The sequence below is a fragment of the Megalobrama amblycephala genome, linkage group LG13, assembly GCF_018812025.1.
Source record: "Megalobrama amblycephala isolate DHTTF-2021 linkage group LG13, ASM1881202v1, whole genome shotgun sequence".
In the NCBI taxonomy this organism is placed as follows: domain Eukaryota; kingdom Metazoa; phylum Chordata; class Actinopteri; order Cypriniformes; family Xenocyprididae; genus Megalobrama; species Megalobrama amblycephala.
The window spans coordinates 31,525,385-31,542,300 of NC_063056.1; the positions used below are offsets into that span (position 1 = coordinate 31,525,385).

The 16,916-nt window shown below is 39.7% G+C and overlaps 2 protein-coding genes across 9 annotated transcripts in view; one reads left to right on the forward strand and one right to left on the reverse strand.

Annotated features, from left to right (window-relative positions):
- Positions 1 to 8,774, forward strand: part of arhgap33 (Rho GTPase activating protein 33) — a 55,286-nt gene extending 46,512 nt beyond the window's left edge. For 6 of the 7 annotated variants that reach the window (XM_048152452.1, XM_048152456.1, XM_048152458.1 and 3 more), the window contains 6 exons: positions 1,726 to 1,882; positions 1,988 to 2,127; positions 2,238 to 2,312; positions 2,649 to 3,397; positions 3,521 to 3,701; positions 4,265 to 8,774. In XM_048152452.1, coding sequence (XP_048008409.1) covers positions 1,726 to 1,882; positions 1,988 to 2,127; positions 2,238 to 2,312; positions 2,649 to 3,397; positions 3,521 to 3,701; positions 4,265 to 6,999 — 4,037 coding nt within the window. In that variant the 3' untranslated portion in view covers positions 7,000 to 8,774. The remainder of the gene's footprint in view (positions 1 to 1,725; positions 1,883 to 1,987; positions 2,128 to 2,237; positions 2,313 to 2,648; positions 3,398 to 3,520; positions 3,702 to 4,264) is intronic. The other variant, XM_048152453.1, reaches the window with a different exon arrangement.
- Positions 8,775 to 9,451: 677 nt separating this feature from the next.
- On the reverse strand, positions 9,452 to 16,225 carry upk1a (uroplakin 1a). 2 transcript variants are annotated; one of them, XM_048152471.1, is made up of 8 exons: positions 16,103 to 16,225; positions 15,440 to 15,531; positions 15,153 to 15,353; positions 14,950 to 15,024; positions 14,627 to 14,734; positions 12,378 to 12,554; positions 12,079 to 12,162; positions 9,452 to 10,175 (listed from the first exon to the last, which is right to left on the reverse strand). In XM_048152471.1, exons 2-8 carry the CDS (start codon positions 15,500 to 15,502, stop codon positions 10,128 to 10,130), a joined length of 756 nt encoding a protein of 251 aa, XP_048008428.1. In that variant the 5' UTR covers positions 15,503 to 15,531; positions 16,103 to 16,225; the 3' UTR covers positions 9,452 to 10,127. The 2 variants fall into 2 exon arrangements, with proteins under 2 accessions (XP_048008428.1, XP_048008429.1); XM_048152472.1 differs by having other exon boundaries at positions 15,440 to 15,534; positions 16,103 to 16,178.
- Between the last annotated feature and the right edge of the window lie 691 nt (positions 16,226 to 16,916).

Here is a 16,916-nt window from a genome sequence, read left to right on the forward strand (position 1 = left end):
TGATTTGATAAATTAGTCTCTTGTGATGAACCTGGCTAACATACCACAGTTTACAACATATTTACAGTGGCCTGACTCACCCATGTGTAAGTGAGGCTTACTGAGAGCGAGCTGTGTGTTTCCATAGCAACAAGAGGGGCGGAGCACAAGATCTCACGCCAGCCCCGAACACGCCTGGTTAGTCTTCAGGAGGCGAGGGGGGAGTCCTGTTTGACTGACCCCTCTTATCTGGATCCTGAGCTACGACGCTTCTCCGTGATATGAGATCCAGACTGACTCTCTGACTTTACAGTGGACACTCAAATCAGAAATCTGGTCAAACCAGCTTAAGGGGCTATACACACTGTACTTATTATTGAGTTAAAAAGCTAACTCAGAAATCAGCTTTATAGGTGTATTACCTTCCATATACTGTTTCTGAAAATTCAGTAAGACAGCAAGATATTTGTACATGGATGTCCATTAAAAAGAAACAGAATGTGTCCTGTGAGAATGCCTCAGCTTGGAATATGGTATCTGGATTGTTGCTGGTTAAAGGTGGTCTACCAGGTACAAAGCAGGTTTATCCACTAGTAGACTAGCGGATCAACCATCTAGACCAGCTAATGACCATAAATGACCAGCTAAAAAATGTAAATCCTTTTTTAAAGCAAGGATCCAAAAGATACTATCTATGCTCACATATTTTTTAGCAATGTAATTTTCCACATGGATGGATTATTTTTGACTGTTGTTTATGTTCAAGGACAGCTGTAAAGACATCCATTGCTCATGACATGTAAATGACGTATTAAAATTGTACAGCGCACAGATGGATATAAGGCAATAAATCCCTTTGTTGACATTTATTCATTTATTTTGTAATTTGTAGGAGAACAAAGTATAAATATCAATCTTATGGTTCTTACTAATTGATCTTTTCCACCATGTAAATGTGGTTTTCGTTAAGTAGGACATTGAGGAAAATCATTTGGTAAGATGGGTGAATGGGATGGATGCTATAGTGAAAATTTGAGCTAAAGAGTATCTGTATGTGTCGACTGGACTCTTGAGACATTGACAGCAGGTAAAGTGTCATTTAGTTGTTTTTTTTTTCTGTATGTCAGATACTTTTGCAGGCTTTGTTTTCAGATTCCTCTACTCGTCTGATGTCCCAGACTTTACAGGCTTGCTGAGGCCCAAAAAAACTTTATGCAAGTACACAAACACAAGCACTTCTAGCTATGCAAGCTCAGTTTTACACATTGTTACATTTGGAAATGTGTCCGAGCGCAAATCATAACACAACACAATTATGCACTGCATTTTCAACATTGCCACAAGAGGCGTTATAACCTGCATTACCTGACTCAACACAGTATTGCAAGAATGCATGTTAAGTCTTACCTAAGCCCTGGCAAAGTGTGCATTTGTGTACTTGCATAGTTTGTTTCTAGCCTTAACCAAAAGATTTTGTCTGTTGGCCCGCTCTTGTATTTCTTCCACAAAGCTTGTTGTAGTAGAGCTATGCAAACTACGGAAGTGTTGGAGGAGCTGATGTTTTTTGTTGATGCTTAGATGTCTTGTCGTTTGCCATGTATCATGTTCTATCATGTTTTTTTGTTGTCAATCACTGCGCTCTTCGCTGCAATACTGCATTAACTCGCATATGTCCTTTGGCTTGCTGGATCTGAATCTGAATCTTTTTTCTTTTCTTTTTTTTTGGTTTGCCTCTTTACTCCACAGCACGTCAGTCTCTGACCAGGCCCAAGTCGTTTGTGTCCACCAGGCTTCTGTCTCTGGAGGAGGCACATGCTCGCACACAAGCTCCTCTTCTCCTTCAGGGATCTCCTCACCACGCTATCGGCCAGTTTCACACTGTACTGGACCTGCCTGCCGACAAGTGGGTTTCTTTGCACAAATCAATGACTTATAAAGGAATGGTTAATCTGCAAATTGAGTTATTTACATTTTAAATACTTTAAATACCTTTTCTTATTTCTTTTAGGAGGAAAAGAGGGATGAAGGTCCGGAAGTCAGCAGGCGGGAGCTGGAAGACTTTTTTTGCCATTGGGAAACCTGGAGCTGCGGGTCGACGTAAACCCACCAGGATCACCTCTCTGTTCCAGCCCACTACTTCTCATGCAGGTATAAGAGACATCATGCTAATATCTTTAGATATTAATATCTTAAATAGATTGCATGTCCTAATGTCAGATGAAAATGGCTCAGTTTTTAGAGTTTTATGTCTGCTTTAGGTTGCAGGGTGGACAGTGTGACGCTCAGGTCAGCAAAGAGTGAGGAGTCCCTGTCCTCTCAGCACAGTGGAGCAGGTATGAATGACATTTTCGAACGCTTTAATTGCCCTGGTTGACCAATCAATTCCCAGGGAGCAGTGTAATAAGATATAAGAACTATCAGATCAGTACTTTAAAATGTGAAAAAATGTTTGTATGTGTACATATATATGTGTAAATATATATTTAATAAATAAATAACACATTTTTTTATTTTTTCATTATTCTTATGAGATTGTGTGTATATACAGTTCAAAAGTTTGGGGTCGGTAAAGAAATTAACACTTTTATTCAGCAAGCATGCATTAAATTGATCAAAAGTGACAGCAAAGAAATGTAAGAGTGATATGTGATGCTCTGTTTTTCTCTCAGGTCAGGGGAAGATGCAACGCTTACGAAGACCTCGCTCCAGCAGTGATGGTCTCTCTTTGGCTGCATCTGTTGATCAGCAGCTCCTTCCCCAGCGCTCCCCATCTAGAATCCATCCGAGCCGCTCTTACGACAGCCTGCTGCCTGAGGAAATGCGTGATGCTGATGAGGAAAATGAAGACGAAGAGGATGAGGAGGGTGTGTACATGTTGCCTGATTTCTCCCAGGAACCACCCACTTCATGGATGGCAGAAGATGTCATTGACTTTAGCCCCACCTTCCTGGAAGATGGGCCAATAGGGTTAGGGAGCACGGCTGTCGCTCCTAGCGGCAGGGAGTCCCCTCCTGCAGCTGCACCCCCTCCGTATCGTTGTCTGAGCCATCAAGGCCATACCCGCTCTGGTAGCCAACGCTCGATCACAGAAGATCCAGACTCAGTTCTCAACCAATCAGAGGCCGCAGCCCGTCGGAGTTTGATCCTGGCTGCAGCAGCTCCGCCTCAGCAAGTGTTCTGTCAACACAGGCCGTCTGCAGTCACTAATGCTCCCTCAAGCACAGCCCAGCAGGGCGAGTCAAACCTAAGCCCATCCCATAGCCAGACGCCAGCTCCAGCGGCCTCTGCAACCCCTGCTCAGCCCCCTCAGGAGAGGCGTTCCTTTACACGTAAAATGGTTCATGCACTTTCACCTAAAGCGCCCAAATCCCCCCCTATGGACATCTCTGATCCTATCTCCATCAGTGTACCGGCCAAGGTGAAAATAACATATTCACTGATTTTGTTGTGTATGTGGTATTATTTGAACTACTACCTTTAGGTGACATCTATCCCAGTTTAATGTGCAGAGATCTATAAGTGAACCATTTTATCTTTCAAGGTTCTGGAAATGATTGGTGGACGAGCTGGCGAATTGCAGCCTGGACTTCCAAGCAGTGGACTGTCTCAGCCACCCCAGATGATATCTATGCTCCTGAGGTCATGTGACTTTCAGCTTACAGAGAGCTGCCAGCAAGAGCTCAACAGTAAGTTGGGCCCCATCGCCAAGATCAAGGGTCCTAGTGAGTACACACTCTGATTATGGCCTAATGCAGCGGTTCCCAAACTGTTCAGACTGCACACCCTTTGGCTATTGTCAAGTATCACCATTGCATTTTTTCAGTAAACATGGTAATATCTAGAGCCATATTCACATTTTTAACTTTAATCAAATGCATCTTCGCACGGGAAGATGGTTATATTTCAGCTATGAATATCAATTATATAAGTGTGAGAGAGGGGCCTGAATTCTTACATAAAGTTTAATGAAATGAGTAATGGAAGATAGTTCTATATCGCCATTTGTATGTTGACTTCCTGTGTAAAGTATTGGGCAGACAGGACAAGTCTTTGAAAAATGTAGTGATATAATTAAGTGATGTTTTTTAAAACAACCAAACAATAAATAATTGATTTAAATGTCATGTTCAATTTCAGCCAATTTTCCATCATATTTCCATCGTGTTTATAATGAGATAACTTTGTCAAAATTATTTTCTTGTGCTCCCCAAGTTTGGGAACCTCTGCTTTAATTTTAAAAATATTTAATTAATTAAAGTAACTAAAGTAACTCAATTTTATTCAGGTATCTTGGGTCCCACTGGTGTTCCCCTTCCATCACAACAGCCCCCTCCTCCTCCCCCCAAGAACCCTGCACGCCTCATGGCTCTGGCTCTGGCTGAAAGTGCCAACAAGGCACTTCGGCAAGGTGCCTCTCCCCCTTACCGCCCCCGTCAGAGTGGAACCTCCTCTGAGACAGACGTCCGCTTCCAGAGGTCCCTTTCTGCTGATGCAGGAGCTCTGCTGTCTTCTGATCCTAATCAGATCTACTCCACTGTGCGCCCCTTATCTGTGTGGAAGACGGAGGGTAATGATGATGATGATGATGATGATGATGATGGTGGAACTGCTGTTGAAAATCCTGCAGACAAATCACATGGTACAGATCCAAGGTCACCACCTGGACAGGACACTGGAACTCTCTCTTCTGACAGCTCAGTCTCTGATTCTGGGACATCCAATTCTGAGTTGTCAGCTGCCAGTTCATCCGAGGACAATGAGCGAACCCCAAGCCCCATTTACAAGAACGAAGAGCCAACTTCTCCAGCGCAGCCCTTAAAATCCAGCCCACCCTCCTCCAGCGAAGCCATCCCTTCTCAGAGAAAACCCCCAGCGTATGGACGGCAATTTTCTGCGCCACAGCTTCAGCAGGAGAAATCCAGTGGCCAATCCAAGCCTGCAGCCCAGCCACATACTCAGCTCCTGCACTCCAAATCAGAGAGCTCTCCACTGGCCCAGGTACGAGCGTTCCAGCCCACCCGCCCTAAAGTGCCGCCCAAGCCCCCTGATCTTGCTCCCTTAAGGGCTCCACTCTCTCAGACTGACCGGCATGATCACATGCGTCGCTCCTTGGATGCCAGTCGTATTCGACGGTTGGCAGGGCCTCCACAAGGGAACACACCACTTTCCAGAGCTTTCTCTGAGCGCATCAGCAGTACCTGTGACATGCTGTCTCGCTATCATGCAGCCAGAATGGCCAGCCAAGCTGCCCAGGTTGCACACCTTCCCCAACAACAGCAGCAACAGACTCAGTCCACTCAGATCAGAACGGTTGTCCCCTCCGAAGACCCATCCAAGATGGAGAACTTTTACTATGAGATTGGTGCACCTGAGCATCCACAAGTGCCACCCAGCTATGCACGCCACAGCTATCAGAATATGAAGCTGGATCTTGAGGGAAACCTCCGTCTCACTGACCCAGCCAATCAAAGGCCTATTTCCAGGGGTTATCCTCCTCCCTACAACCCCCAAGGACCTGTAGGCAGTAGGGCTCCCCAGCTGTGGTCATCTGAGGCCACACGAGCTTGGGCCGCAGCACATTCTCACTCTTTCTCCTTTTCCCATTCTCATTCTCACCATCGCTCCCAGGATGGATCATCAGGAAATCCTTCACACCCTCGTCCTCAGCGACAGACATCATCATCTGTCAGGTTGTCCCGCAGTGAAGTGCGTCCCTTACCCGCGTCCGCTGGAGTGGGCTCCTCTGCGGGCATGATGCCTCTATCCGTTCACCAACGTAACTTACATCGGCCCCAGCGTTCGCCTTCTGCAGACCACACCGCTTCCCAGCTTCACCCCTACTTTGAAAATGGGAAGGTGTGTTACCGGTACTTTGAGGCTTCCAGGCCGGAAGACTTACCACTGAATCAGCATCAGCATTCTGTATTGAAACCACCTCAGGCTTCCCCGGTGCAAGGAATCACAAAAGATCAATCTGAGCCCATCTACGTCAACTATCCTTTCACAAACCCACCAGGATCTGGGGTTAATTCAAAGGGCTGGGCCACCACAAACCTTGACGAAAATGATCATCAAGCATCTGAGACACTGGAACCACCTTCCAAGTCTCAACCGGATGACAAGCAGAAACTTTCAGAGCATGAAAGTCCCACAGCTAGCTTCGACAACCCTGCCCAGAACGACGTATCCTCAGATTCCAAAGAGATCAATATAGCAGCGTCGGCCTCCACTGCCATGCATTTCCGCAGCCGCTCAGATCCCCAAACTACCAGCTCAGAGCCTGTTCATGTCCTAACTGGGAAGGAAATTGCCTCCTTGCTAATTGAAAAGCTTGTAGAGGATGAAATTGAGGGTCCTTCAGTGCCATCTTCTTCATCCTCTTCTCCACACATCGAGCACCCTCCAAATCCCTACGCTAGCCAGCAGCAGCAACCACCACCTGCATACAATGTCTACACTCCAGGACCCTCTCGAGGGCGCTTTGAAGGTCAAGTGCCACCTAGAGAGGTATCTGGACCTTTCCAACGTCAAGACCCCTTGCGGAGATCTTCTGGAGGCCAGTATAGACAAGCTTTTGACGTCATGCCATCTGGTGACCAAGTCCTAAAGTTTTATAGAAGCCAAGACTTTGTCCCAGTCTCCCAGGGAGAAAGCACAACCCCTAATCCTTATCCCCCAAGACCATATTATCAGGACCCCCCATACCCCAGTTGGGGCCCTCAAGGCCTCCCAGAAGCTTCCCACACATGCACTCCACCTACAGTGGCCTTCTCAAACTTAGCGCTTGGATCAGCAAGAGGATACGGGCCCCAGACGGTGGCCAACCAATATAACCAATACCCGTACCAGTCAGGGTCAGTGCTTCCCCAATATCCCAACACACCACGACGAGATGTTGTCCTGGATCCTTCTCTCCGACCTCCGGGGCTGCGGAACCAGAGAGGCTTAAACCGGCAGGGAAGCCTGCCGGGACCCAATTGGACCATCCGAACTGAAGGCCAGACCCGTAGTTATTGCTAAGGAGCACAACTGCCACAAAAAGTCCTGTCTTTAGACTTAAAATGAGATAATATGACGTAGACCAGTATAAGCACTAGACTTTTATGTTTCCTGTACAAGTTAACATGTTGTGAAAGAAATCGTTAACCTCCCCAAGTGGAGACAGAGTGTACAGAAACAAAGTTAAGTGGGGTATGTCTTTACTAGTGTTTCTGTCTCAGAAAGACCCCACTGCTGTCCTGCGATTAGAGTGCGTATTGGAGTGGAAAAAGTGTACGAGAATAAGACAAAGCAGAAAGGATCAAAGAAGTGAACCATAAAGTGGCTTAGATATGAAAACATTCCAGAACACACTGTGCTGTCCATCAGAGGGAGTCAGAGAGGTACATAGCTGCTATTCCTCTGACAGGACATTGCTCAGTGGCTATATTTTGTTTTTCTGCTTTTGGTTTTGTCTGGTTTAAGGTTCTTTTTGACACTAGATCATTCTGTACAGGGACACAAGCTTAATATGTATTTCTTTCTCCTCAAAGTACGATAAAAATAACCTCAAGAGATACTAGTGGTTTTATGAAACTTTATGAAGATGGTTCGTTTTTGTTATCTTAATTTTTTGGCAGCAATGTGATATTTCTTTTTTTTTTTTTTCTTTTTTTTTTTTAATTGCTATTTTTGATGTTTCTAAGTTATTGTAAGTTTTCATCGGAAAAAAGTTATTGTGAAAGTTTTATTTTGCCTTTCTTGAATTTGTTTCAAAGAATGTAAAGTTTAGGACTTTGTGACCTTTTTGTTGTTTTAATTTCTTTAAAGTCTGTGTGAATTTGAATGAGTGTGTCTCGCCCAGAGTGTCTGATGTTAAGCACATAAAAAGGAACGCTAATTGCTGATGTTTTTGGGTAGGGTGCGTAATTGAGTGCATATTTCTTTGAGGTACTGTTTTCTGCTCATTCTCAAGTAATGTTTAAGATGATTTTGTATCAATATTGGTGTTCTAATCCAAAGCAAGTATTTCAGGTAGGTCACGTCACCCTGTGTCACTCCCAGACATCCCTGGGTTTCTGTGTGCAGGAGGAATCCCAACCTAGCAACATCGAATAACTGGTACTATTCACCACAAAACACTAAAAATCCCTTCAATGCCCACACAACACTAGTCCTAGAAGACTTTATAAAGTTAAATGTTGTTGTTTTTTTATCAGATACCACTTTCTGGGCTCAGTACTGTTTTTCGAATTCAAGGCATTAAAAATGTCCTGGAAATTTGTCTAAAATTTGTTAGAGGTGGATTCTATAAAGATTTGTTTAGTAATTGGTGCCTTCTGTTAAATAATTGATCACCTTTTAAATAATCCTCTATGAAACAAATGTTGAAGAGTTAGATACAAACCTAGTCCTGAGCCCAGTTGCTCCTATTTACAGTTTTCCAAAGCTCCGCACCTGTAAGTCCTGAGTATACAAGGTCTAAATGAGAAAGAGTGTGTGTATGAGTGAGAATGTGACACGGTGTGTTTGCATGTCTGTTATCTCTGTTGTTTTAATACATATCTATGCAGTGAATAACCAAGGGGGATAAGTTCCTTAAAAAAACACTAAAAATATTAATGCTACCTATGTATGTCAGCAGACCTGTGAGCGTGTATGTTCCAGTGAGAGAGGTCATGCATGTGGCTTTGAGGGTATATACATGTCCTACAATCTCCCCTTCAGCCTTTAGCACTTTGCTAAAGGCAGTTCATCCTATTTTGTATAATTTTCAAATATGTGAATTAAAACCTTGGACACCGTCATTGATGAAACTTGTAGTCTGGTGATTATTTTTGAACTGAATATTTTTGTACTCTAGTCAGACGAGGTAGCTTAATGATGGGCGTTAAGTACTCATATTACAGAAAATCTCATTGGAATGCATGAAAAAGTTTTTGAATTAATCATTTTAAGTGATCCTGGTACTAATTGCAATGTTTTAAAAAATTAACCTTGCCAAGTAGCATTGTGATGACTAAATAACATTCCTATTGTTGAAGCAGACCTGGATGTTCCTGAGGCTGAATGTTTTCGTTTGCTATTAAAAGACACATTCTTTCTAGGTTTTGTGTTATTTTGAGATTATTTTAATTCACAGGGCTTGCAGCGCTGCAGTTTCCACCCTCTTTGTAGGCAGTAATATGAGAGAAGTTAAGGGCTTTCCTGGATGGATATCCTGCAAAACCAGTCTAAGTATCAGGCGACACTCCCAGTTGAGTGTAAATTAAAGCAGACATGTGCAACATAACATGCCCTCCTCTGTTCTCTGCTGATACATGTACAAACTCTTGGCGGTAGAAACTTAGCCTGAGCAATAACGGTTTGGGTGGTTCAGGGTGTGGAGACCTGCCAGGCTTTTGTTGTCTTTTCGTTCTTGTGTTTTTTAGAATTGTTTATTTCCCAGGGCATGTTTTCATTCGACAGTGAATGACATACGAAGAGTCATCAGCACAGTCACGTGTTTATTTGATAATTAAGAAACATTAAGTAAGTTTGTGCAGAGAAATATCTTACAAAACATATGTCCTATTCATTGGTCTATAGACATTTTAAAGCAAATTTTATATTAAATGTTCATGTAGAAAAAATACAATTGTAGACTGGCATAAAGATAAATTGATTAAATCATACAATCATTTGAAGAACCTATTTGATCACTATTGTTACTAAAGGTTTAAAATGATGCCATAAAGACTACTCGTCAATAATTAAATGCAAAGGAAAGATGTATTTGAATATGTTTAATTGGTTTACAAATAACTTTAACTCTTCCGCCCCAACATAATGAAATGATGCTCACCAGTTCTTAAGTTTTTAAGAATCCATTATGCCATAAATGCTTTTTGATCAAGATTAACTTATTTTTAACATGGAACATCCATGTGACTAATACATTTTAAAATGAGCAAATTATAAGAAGTCATAACAACATGTATGATACTAAAATAAAAATGGAATAAATGCTGTTTATAATTGTTGATGAAGTGCGTCACGTTGCAGGACACTTTGACTTGTCATATCAGTTATCCATGTATTTATTTTGGGCAATCTGTAATTATCTGTGTTTTTCTGTGACTTCATGAGTGGAAGCATTTCTGCAGATGTGACTTGTGGAGTCCGTACAGTTAGTCCAGCTGCATGTAGTAGATCATGGCCATCAACAATGTGAAAAACTGGGGGACGGATCAGAAGAGCATTAGAAGAGTGAATAGGTGCAACTGAATTTTTAACATTATATATATATATATATATATATATGCATCAATAGAAATTTACAATAGTGATTATATATACATAGAAAGCACTTTAAATGAAAGTAAAACGTCTACTTTTAAGGTTTCAAATAAGTTTTGGGAGAATAAAATGACATAATGTTCCATTGTCATTCGGTGTAACACTTATATTTATGTACAAATTGAAACATACTTATTCTGACCTGTACATATTAAAATATATAAAAGAATAAGTGAGCATACTAAATTTTATTGCATTTTAAATGAGAAAAATTCTTAATGACAAATGGGCAAAACCTAGGATAGTGGGAAGATTAAAAATTTAAAATTACAAGTAATTAGCATTTGGGGTAAAAGTAATTAGTCTTTAATATGGCATAAATAGGTTTTTGTGGTAAATATGCCTGATAAGATTGTTACATGTGTACCCACAGTGCCTTCTGTAAATCATTTTAAAAATGTATGATATTGAATTTTTGCTCACAAAAACAACAAAAAACAAATTAAACAGCACCCAGTCTGATGTACTGAAAAACAACAAATCAAATCTGTATTACATGCTTGAAAACCCTTTTTCGTCTTTATATATATATATATATATATATATATATATATATATATATATATATAATAGTAATAATGTAGTCTATATCCATAAATGTTCAAGTACTCAAATTAAAGGTGCCCAAGAACGTTCTTTCACAAGATGTAATATAAGTCTAAGGTGTCCCCTGAATGTGTCTGTGAAGTTTCAGCTCAAAATACCCTATAGATTTTTTTAAATGAATTTTTTTAACTGCCTATTTTAGGGCATCATTAACAATGCACTGATTTACACTCGGCGCCGCCCCCTTAAATCGCGTGCTCCCCGCCACACCAGCTGTCGACTATATTACAGCACATTTACAAAGTTCACACAGCTAATATAACCCTCAAATGGATCTTTACAAGATGTTCGTCATGCATGCTGCATGCATGCTTCGAATTATGTGAGTAAAGTATTTATTTGGATGTTAAAGTTTTATTCTGAGTGAATTTGAGGCTGTCCTCCGTGGCTAACGGCTAATGCTACACTGTTGGAGAGATTTATAAAGAATGAAGTTATGTTTATGCATTATACAGACTGCAAGTGTTTAATAATGAAATTAGCGACGGCTCTTGTCTCCGTGAATACAGTAAGAAACGATGGTAACTTTAACCACATTTAACAGTACATTAGCAACATGCTAACGAAACTTTTAGAAAGAATATCATGCTATCATGGATCATGTCAGTTATTATTGCTCCATCTGCCATTTTTCGCTGTTGTTCTTGCTTATCTAGTCTGATGATTCGGCTGTGTGCAGCTCCAGACGTTAACTGGCTGCCCTTGTCTAATGCCTTTTATAATGTTGGGAACATCATGGGCTGGCATATGCAAATATTGGGGCGTACACCCCGACTGTTACGCAACAGTCGGTGTTATGTTGAGATTCGCCTGTTCTTCGGAGGTCGTTTAAACAAATTAGATTTATATAAGAAGGAGGAAACAATGGAGTTTGAGACTCACTGTGTCTTTTCCATGTACTGAACTCTTGTTATTTAACTATGCCGAGATAAATTCAATTTTTGAATCAAGGGCACCTTTAAGATAACTGTGAAAAATAAATTCATACAATAGACATAAAAAGTGTCAATTTTTTTGTTTCTCATGTTCAATGATATGGAAATGAGAGTGACTGGTTTTCATTATCTTGTGGTGTGTCAGGTTGTTGTTTGACCCTTGTTGATGTTTTAAACATAAGAACATGTCCTGTGTGAATGTATAGAGGTCATTTAGAAAAAGCATGATTATATGACTTACCACCAACATAAGAACGGAGAAACCGTACCAGCTCACAGCCCAGGTGTAACGGCTTAACACAGACTCAATGTACTGGAAACAACCCTGAAATATCAAAGAAAAAATCATTGACATACAAGCACAACTCAATAGGTCTAACATAACGTGAGGCCTCTAAATGTTAAAAGAATCTGAGAGATGTAGCAAAAATAAAGATGTAATTTCACATGTTTTTTTGTTGTGACAGTTGAGAACCACTCTCAATGAAAGTTGTAACTCCGTTATTTCCTGCAGGTGACGTTACTGGACTTAGACTTTACCTTTGTGAACATGGCACCGCTCTGTCCAACGAGACAGCCTTCTCGATCTTTCACCTCAAAGTTACTCAGTCTCTGGCAGCAGTTGAGAGGCCAGAGGTATGTTGGGCCAAATGTCTGTTTGAAGGTAGAGTTATACTCTAACCAGTCTTTCGGACTGTCTGCTCCACAGCACTCCACCTTAAAGCAAGAGTAGGAGTAACTGAATCAATGTCAGTACAGTCAAAAGAAAAAACACCTGTCACATGTGCATCATTTGAAATATATATTAATCTACGTTGTTATGTGTGTAGCTAAAAAATTGAAGATTAAAGGTGCGGTGAGATTTAGCTACCGTTGTTTGCAGAATATTCATGGGAGCAAAATCCAGTCTCAATAGGAATCCACGCAGTCGGGCGTTTCGCGTGTAGTTTTTGCATCACATTCAGGTTTTTTTTTTTTTTTTTTTTATGTAAATTTGCTGCATTGATTAACAAAATGGTGCTTTGGTTTGAAAGTGACTTGAAACGAAGTTTGAATGTGAGCTGCACTTCATGCATCGTTACACTATTGACAAAATATATATATATATATTTTTTTTTTTTTTGCTCACAAAATTTTGCTACTGTATTTTTTGAAGAAAAAAAAAATGAAAAAGAAAAATGTTTATTTTTGATTGTCATTATTGGTTTTGTTTCTTAAAGCAATAGGCTGTGCACAACAGTGATTTCACCATAGTTATGGTTGTTCAAACGATCGTGATTTTGTCAAGTAAGATGTTCCAGGATCAACATATTTTGTTGATCCTGGAACAACATTCTTGTCTAAAAATGTAGTCCTAATCCTATCCCTACCCCTAAACCTAACCCTACCATAATTTATCCCTAAATTCAGAGGGAAATAATATGAATAACACTGGTTGTAAGCCTAAACTTGACATAAACTTAAAAGGGTTAGTTCACCCAAAAATGAAAATTTTGTCATTTATTACTTACCCTCATGTCGTTCCACACCCGTAAGACCTTCATTAATCTTCAGAACACAAATTAAGATATTTTAGTTGAAATCTGATGGCTCCGTGAGGCCTGCATAGCGAGCAATGGACACTTCTCTCAAGATCCATAAAGGTACTAAAAACATATTTAAATCGGTTCATGTGAGTACAGTGGCTCAATATTAATTTTATAAAGTGACGAGAATATTTTTGGAGCGCCAAAAAAAAAAAAACCGACTTATTTAGTGATGGCTGATTTCAAAACACTGCTTCAGGAAGATTCGGAGCACAAATGAATCGGTCACAAAGTCACGTGATTTCAGCCGTTGGCAGTTTGACACGCGATCTGAATCATGATTCGATACACTGATTCATTTATGCTCCGAATCTTCCTGAAGCAGTGTTTTGAAATCGGCCATCACTAAATTAGTCGTTATTTTGTTTTTGTTTTTTGGCGCACCAAAAATATTCTCGTCGCTTTATAATATTAATATTGAACCATTGTACTCACATGAACCGACTTAAATATGTTTTTAGTACCTTTATGGATCTTGGAAGTGGAGGAAGTGTCATTGCTCCCTATAGAGGCCTCACGGATCCATCGGATGTCAACTAAAATATCTTCATTTGTGTTCCGAAGATTAACGAAGGTCTTACGGGTGTGGGACGGCATGAGGGTAAGTAATAAATGACATTATTTTCATTTTTGGGTGAACTAACTCTTTAAACCTGTCTCTTAAATCTATTTGTTTGATTGGAATGTTGTTGAAAGATGTTGATCCAGGAACTTGGTGCTGTACTTGTGAAACCACATTCATCATTAAGAACGACACTCAAAGATAGGTCATTAGGAGGTACCATTTTAAAAAGTACACGTTTGTGTATTATTTACTCCTAAAGGGTGCATTTTAGTATCTTTAAAGGTACATATTAGTACCTTTTGACAGCTTTTGTACTCTCTCAGCCTCCTTTTCTTGTGGTAAAATCACTGTAATTCAGTGTATCTCATGACTTACTGATTTACATGAAGCTAGCAACCCATCAAGATGATATAATATTAGTCTGTTGCAACAGGTTAATGCGAGTATAAAACTGGTTTCTCCACTTTCACATATTAATCTGAAGCAACAGGCATGTTGTTTCAGGTCTGAGTTGAAGTTTTGCTTCCCTAATATTGTGTAAGTATGTGCATCTGTTTTAGCCACAGCCCTTCGACAGCTGACAGGTGGTTGTGTTCACTGAAAAGCGGCCAAGAGGTCATCATGGGTGTTCTGCTTACCTGTTCCATCACTTTGTTCCATGTTTGTGTAATCTGCTTTCCTTGTGTGCTGCTGTCTGCGTAATATTGCAGCATCTGTTTCTTTACAAGGTTACTGTTCCCAACCAGCTATAATAAAGGAAAGAAGATTTTAAAAATGAAGAAAAGAAATGCGAAATGTCTCACAAATGACAGAAAAGTGTAGGAAGAGAAAGCAGAAATGGGACACGGCCCAGACCAGAATCGAACCTGGGTCATTGTGTGCCACCACTCAACCACATCTCTGATGAGTAAATGATTTTATTTTACTATTACAATATAGAGAGGCTGGCGACTCTACTCACATAATCTCGGTTAGTCGCTGCTGTGATGGCGGAGGCGCATTCGAACAGAAAGATGATGAACATAATGATCAGGTACTGTGGGAGGATGAAAGTTAACAATTAAATCAAATCAGAATAATTCCTTCTAAATTTGGTTGTCTCACTGAAGGTGATTAAAACGACAGGATTGCTGTCTTTTTCAATGTCTTCCGTTAAAAACCTACCGCCAGCATGAGTGCACGACTCCTTTTCAGGGCAGCGAAGATGCCAAAGATGCATGTGAGGAAGAAGGCAAAGCCTGTAAAAATGGCAATCCATGCTGCAGCAAAGATGTCATCTTTTCCTGAGACACCAGATATGGGGTAGAGCTTATACCCGTCCACTGCTACCCAAATTGCCACTGCGAATAATGCCAGTCCAGCTGCCTGAAGAGGAAAATACTTAAAAGTAAGGGGAACAAGCTATTTTACAACCCTAACACAATCTTTGTATTATTTTATTTCAGACTCACAGCAGCAATTGCATTCAAGACAATGACTAAAATCATCAAACATTTCAAGGCTCCTGCTCCCATGGCTGTAGTGTTTCTGGCCTGGTTACACTCTGCTGAAGAAAAATAAAGTAATGAGGATGGACATCCAGCACAAGGGAAAAGATTATTTATAAGGTAAAAGTCAGTTTAGTTTTGATTTCACAGTTCTCTTGATCATGGAAAAGCCTGGGAATGTCAGGTGAATTTAAAGTTCTATTCAGACTCTAGTTCTACTTCTGATTAGAAACTATTTGTGCTTAACTAGAATTATTAAATAAAGTATTTTGGATGTATCACAGTACTGTGATGGTATCAAATACCATGGCAATACCATACTCCTATAACCTGCTATTTACATGGTACTTCCAAGAATACAATGGTATTACCATGATACATGTCTAAAAAGCCTTTTCATACATTTTATTAGTGTCCACACTAATACATACAGAAAAAAAGCAACATTTAAAAAAAAAAAATAGCTTTGTGAAAATTATTGGTTTTAAGACAGTTTTTACTTCTTAAACACTGATTATGGACTATTTAATTGACAATAAATAATAGATAATGAATCCAAAACAAACATAATAGCGAAGTTAATATGCCATTAAAAATAAACAAATAAGTAGCTGCTCAGGGACCCACCTGTTCCAGTCTGAGATTGCGCCTGCTTTCCCTCTACCTGATTGTATTCGCTTCATTTACTTTTGTGGACACTTTCATTACGTCAAACCTGTTTGTCATCTGTTGTACAGACCTTATGAGATGGGATGGGCAACTTCACTCCCAGTGTTTTCATCACCAAGTACTTTCAGTTATTCCAATTGACATTTTATTGATATGGTTTTGAAATTAATCTAGGTGTGTCTACATCTAAATATACATATGAACAAAGCATGCAAATAGTGCTACCTTTGGTGCACTTTGGATAAAGGATATTCAGTTGAATACAAAAATAACAGTCCAAGCCACTCAAAGTGGGATTTAAATTTATTTAGGATTTAAAATCATGGCTGTAGAGAAAAAATCCACATATTGACCTGGATAAAAATATTTATAAATGTAATTTTATTTTTATTATATATGTAATATTTTTTTTTTGTGTAATTTTTTTTTCAGGATTCTTTGATGAATAGAAAGTTCAAAAGAACAGCATTTATTTGAAATATAAAACAGCATTTATTTGAAATATTTATTTGTAACATTATAAATGTCTTTACTATGGAAGTAAAATAATGCCAAATGTTTTTGAAATAAAAAGCTTGTTGAATTGCACTATTTGAAAAAAATATGCATTACATTAGCTGTACTTGCATTTAGATGCACTGTATTTTTAAGGCTTGCATTTTTATGGGCTGAAATTCAACATGGTCGTATATTTAGGCTGTGAATATTTCAATTAAAAATATTTCACACACATTTTCATTATTAAAAATTCAATAATTCATATTCACCTTTT

Bases quoted from the DNA above. Each gene is read 5' to 3' on its own strand.
- upk1a (XM_048152471.1), bottom strand. From the start codon at position 15,502: ATGGGAGCAGGAGCCTTGAAATGTTTGATGATTTTAGTCATTGTCTTG. The intron at 15,025-15,152 runs GTAGGTTTTTAA...ATCCTCCCACAG, and splicing joins GTCGTGCACTCATGCTGGCG to TACCTGATCATTATGTTCAT. The intron at 12,163-12,377 runs GTAAAGTCTAAG...TTGATATTTCAG, and splicing joins GCGGTGCCATGTTCACAAAG to GGTTGTTTCCAGTACATTGA.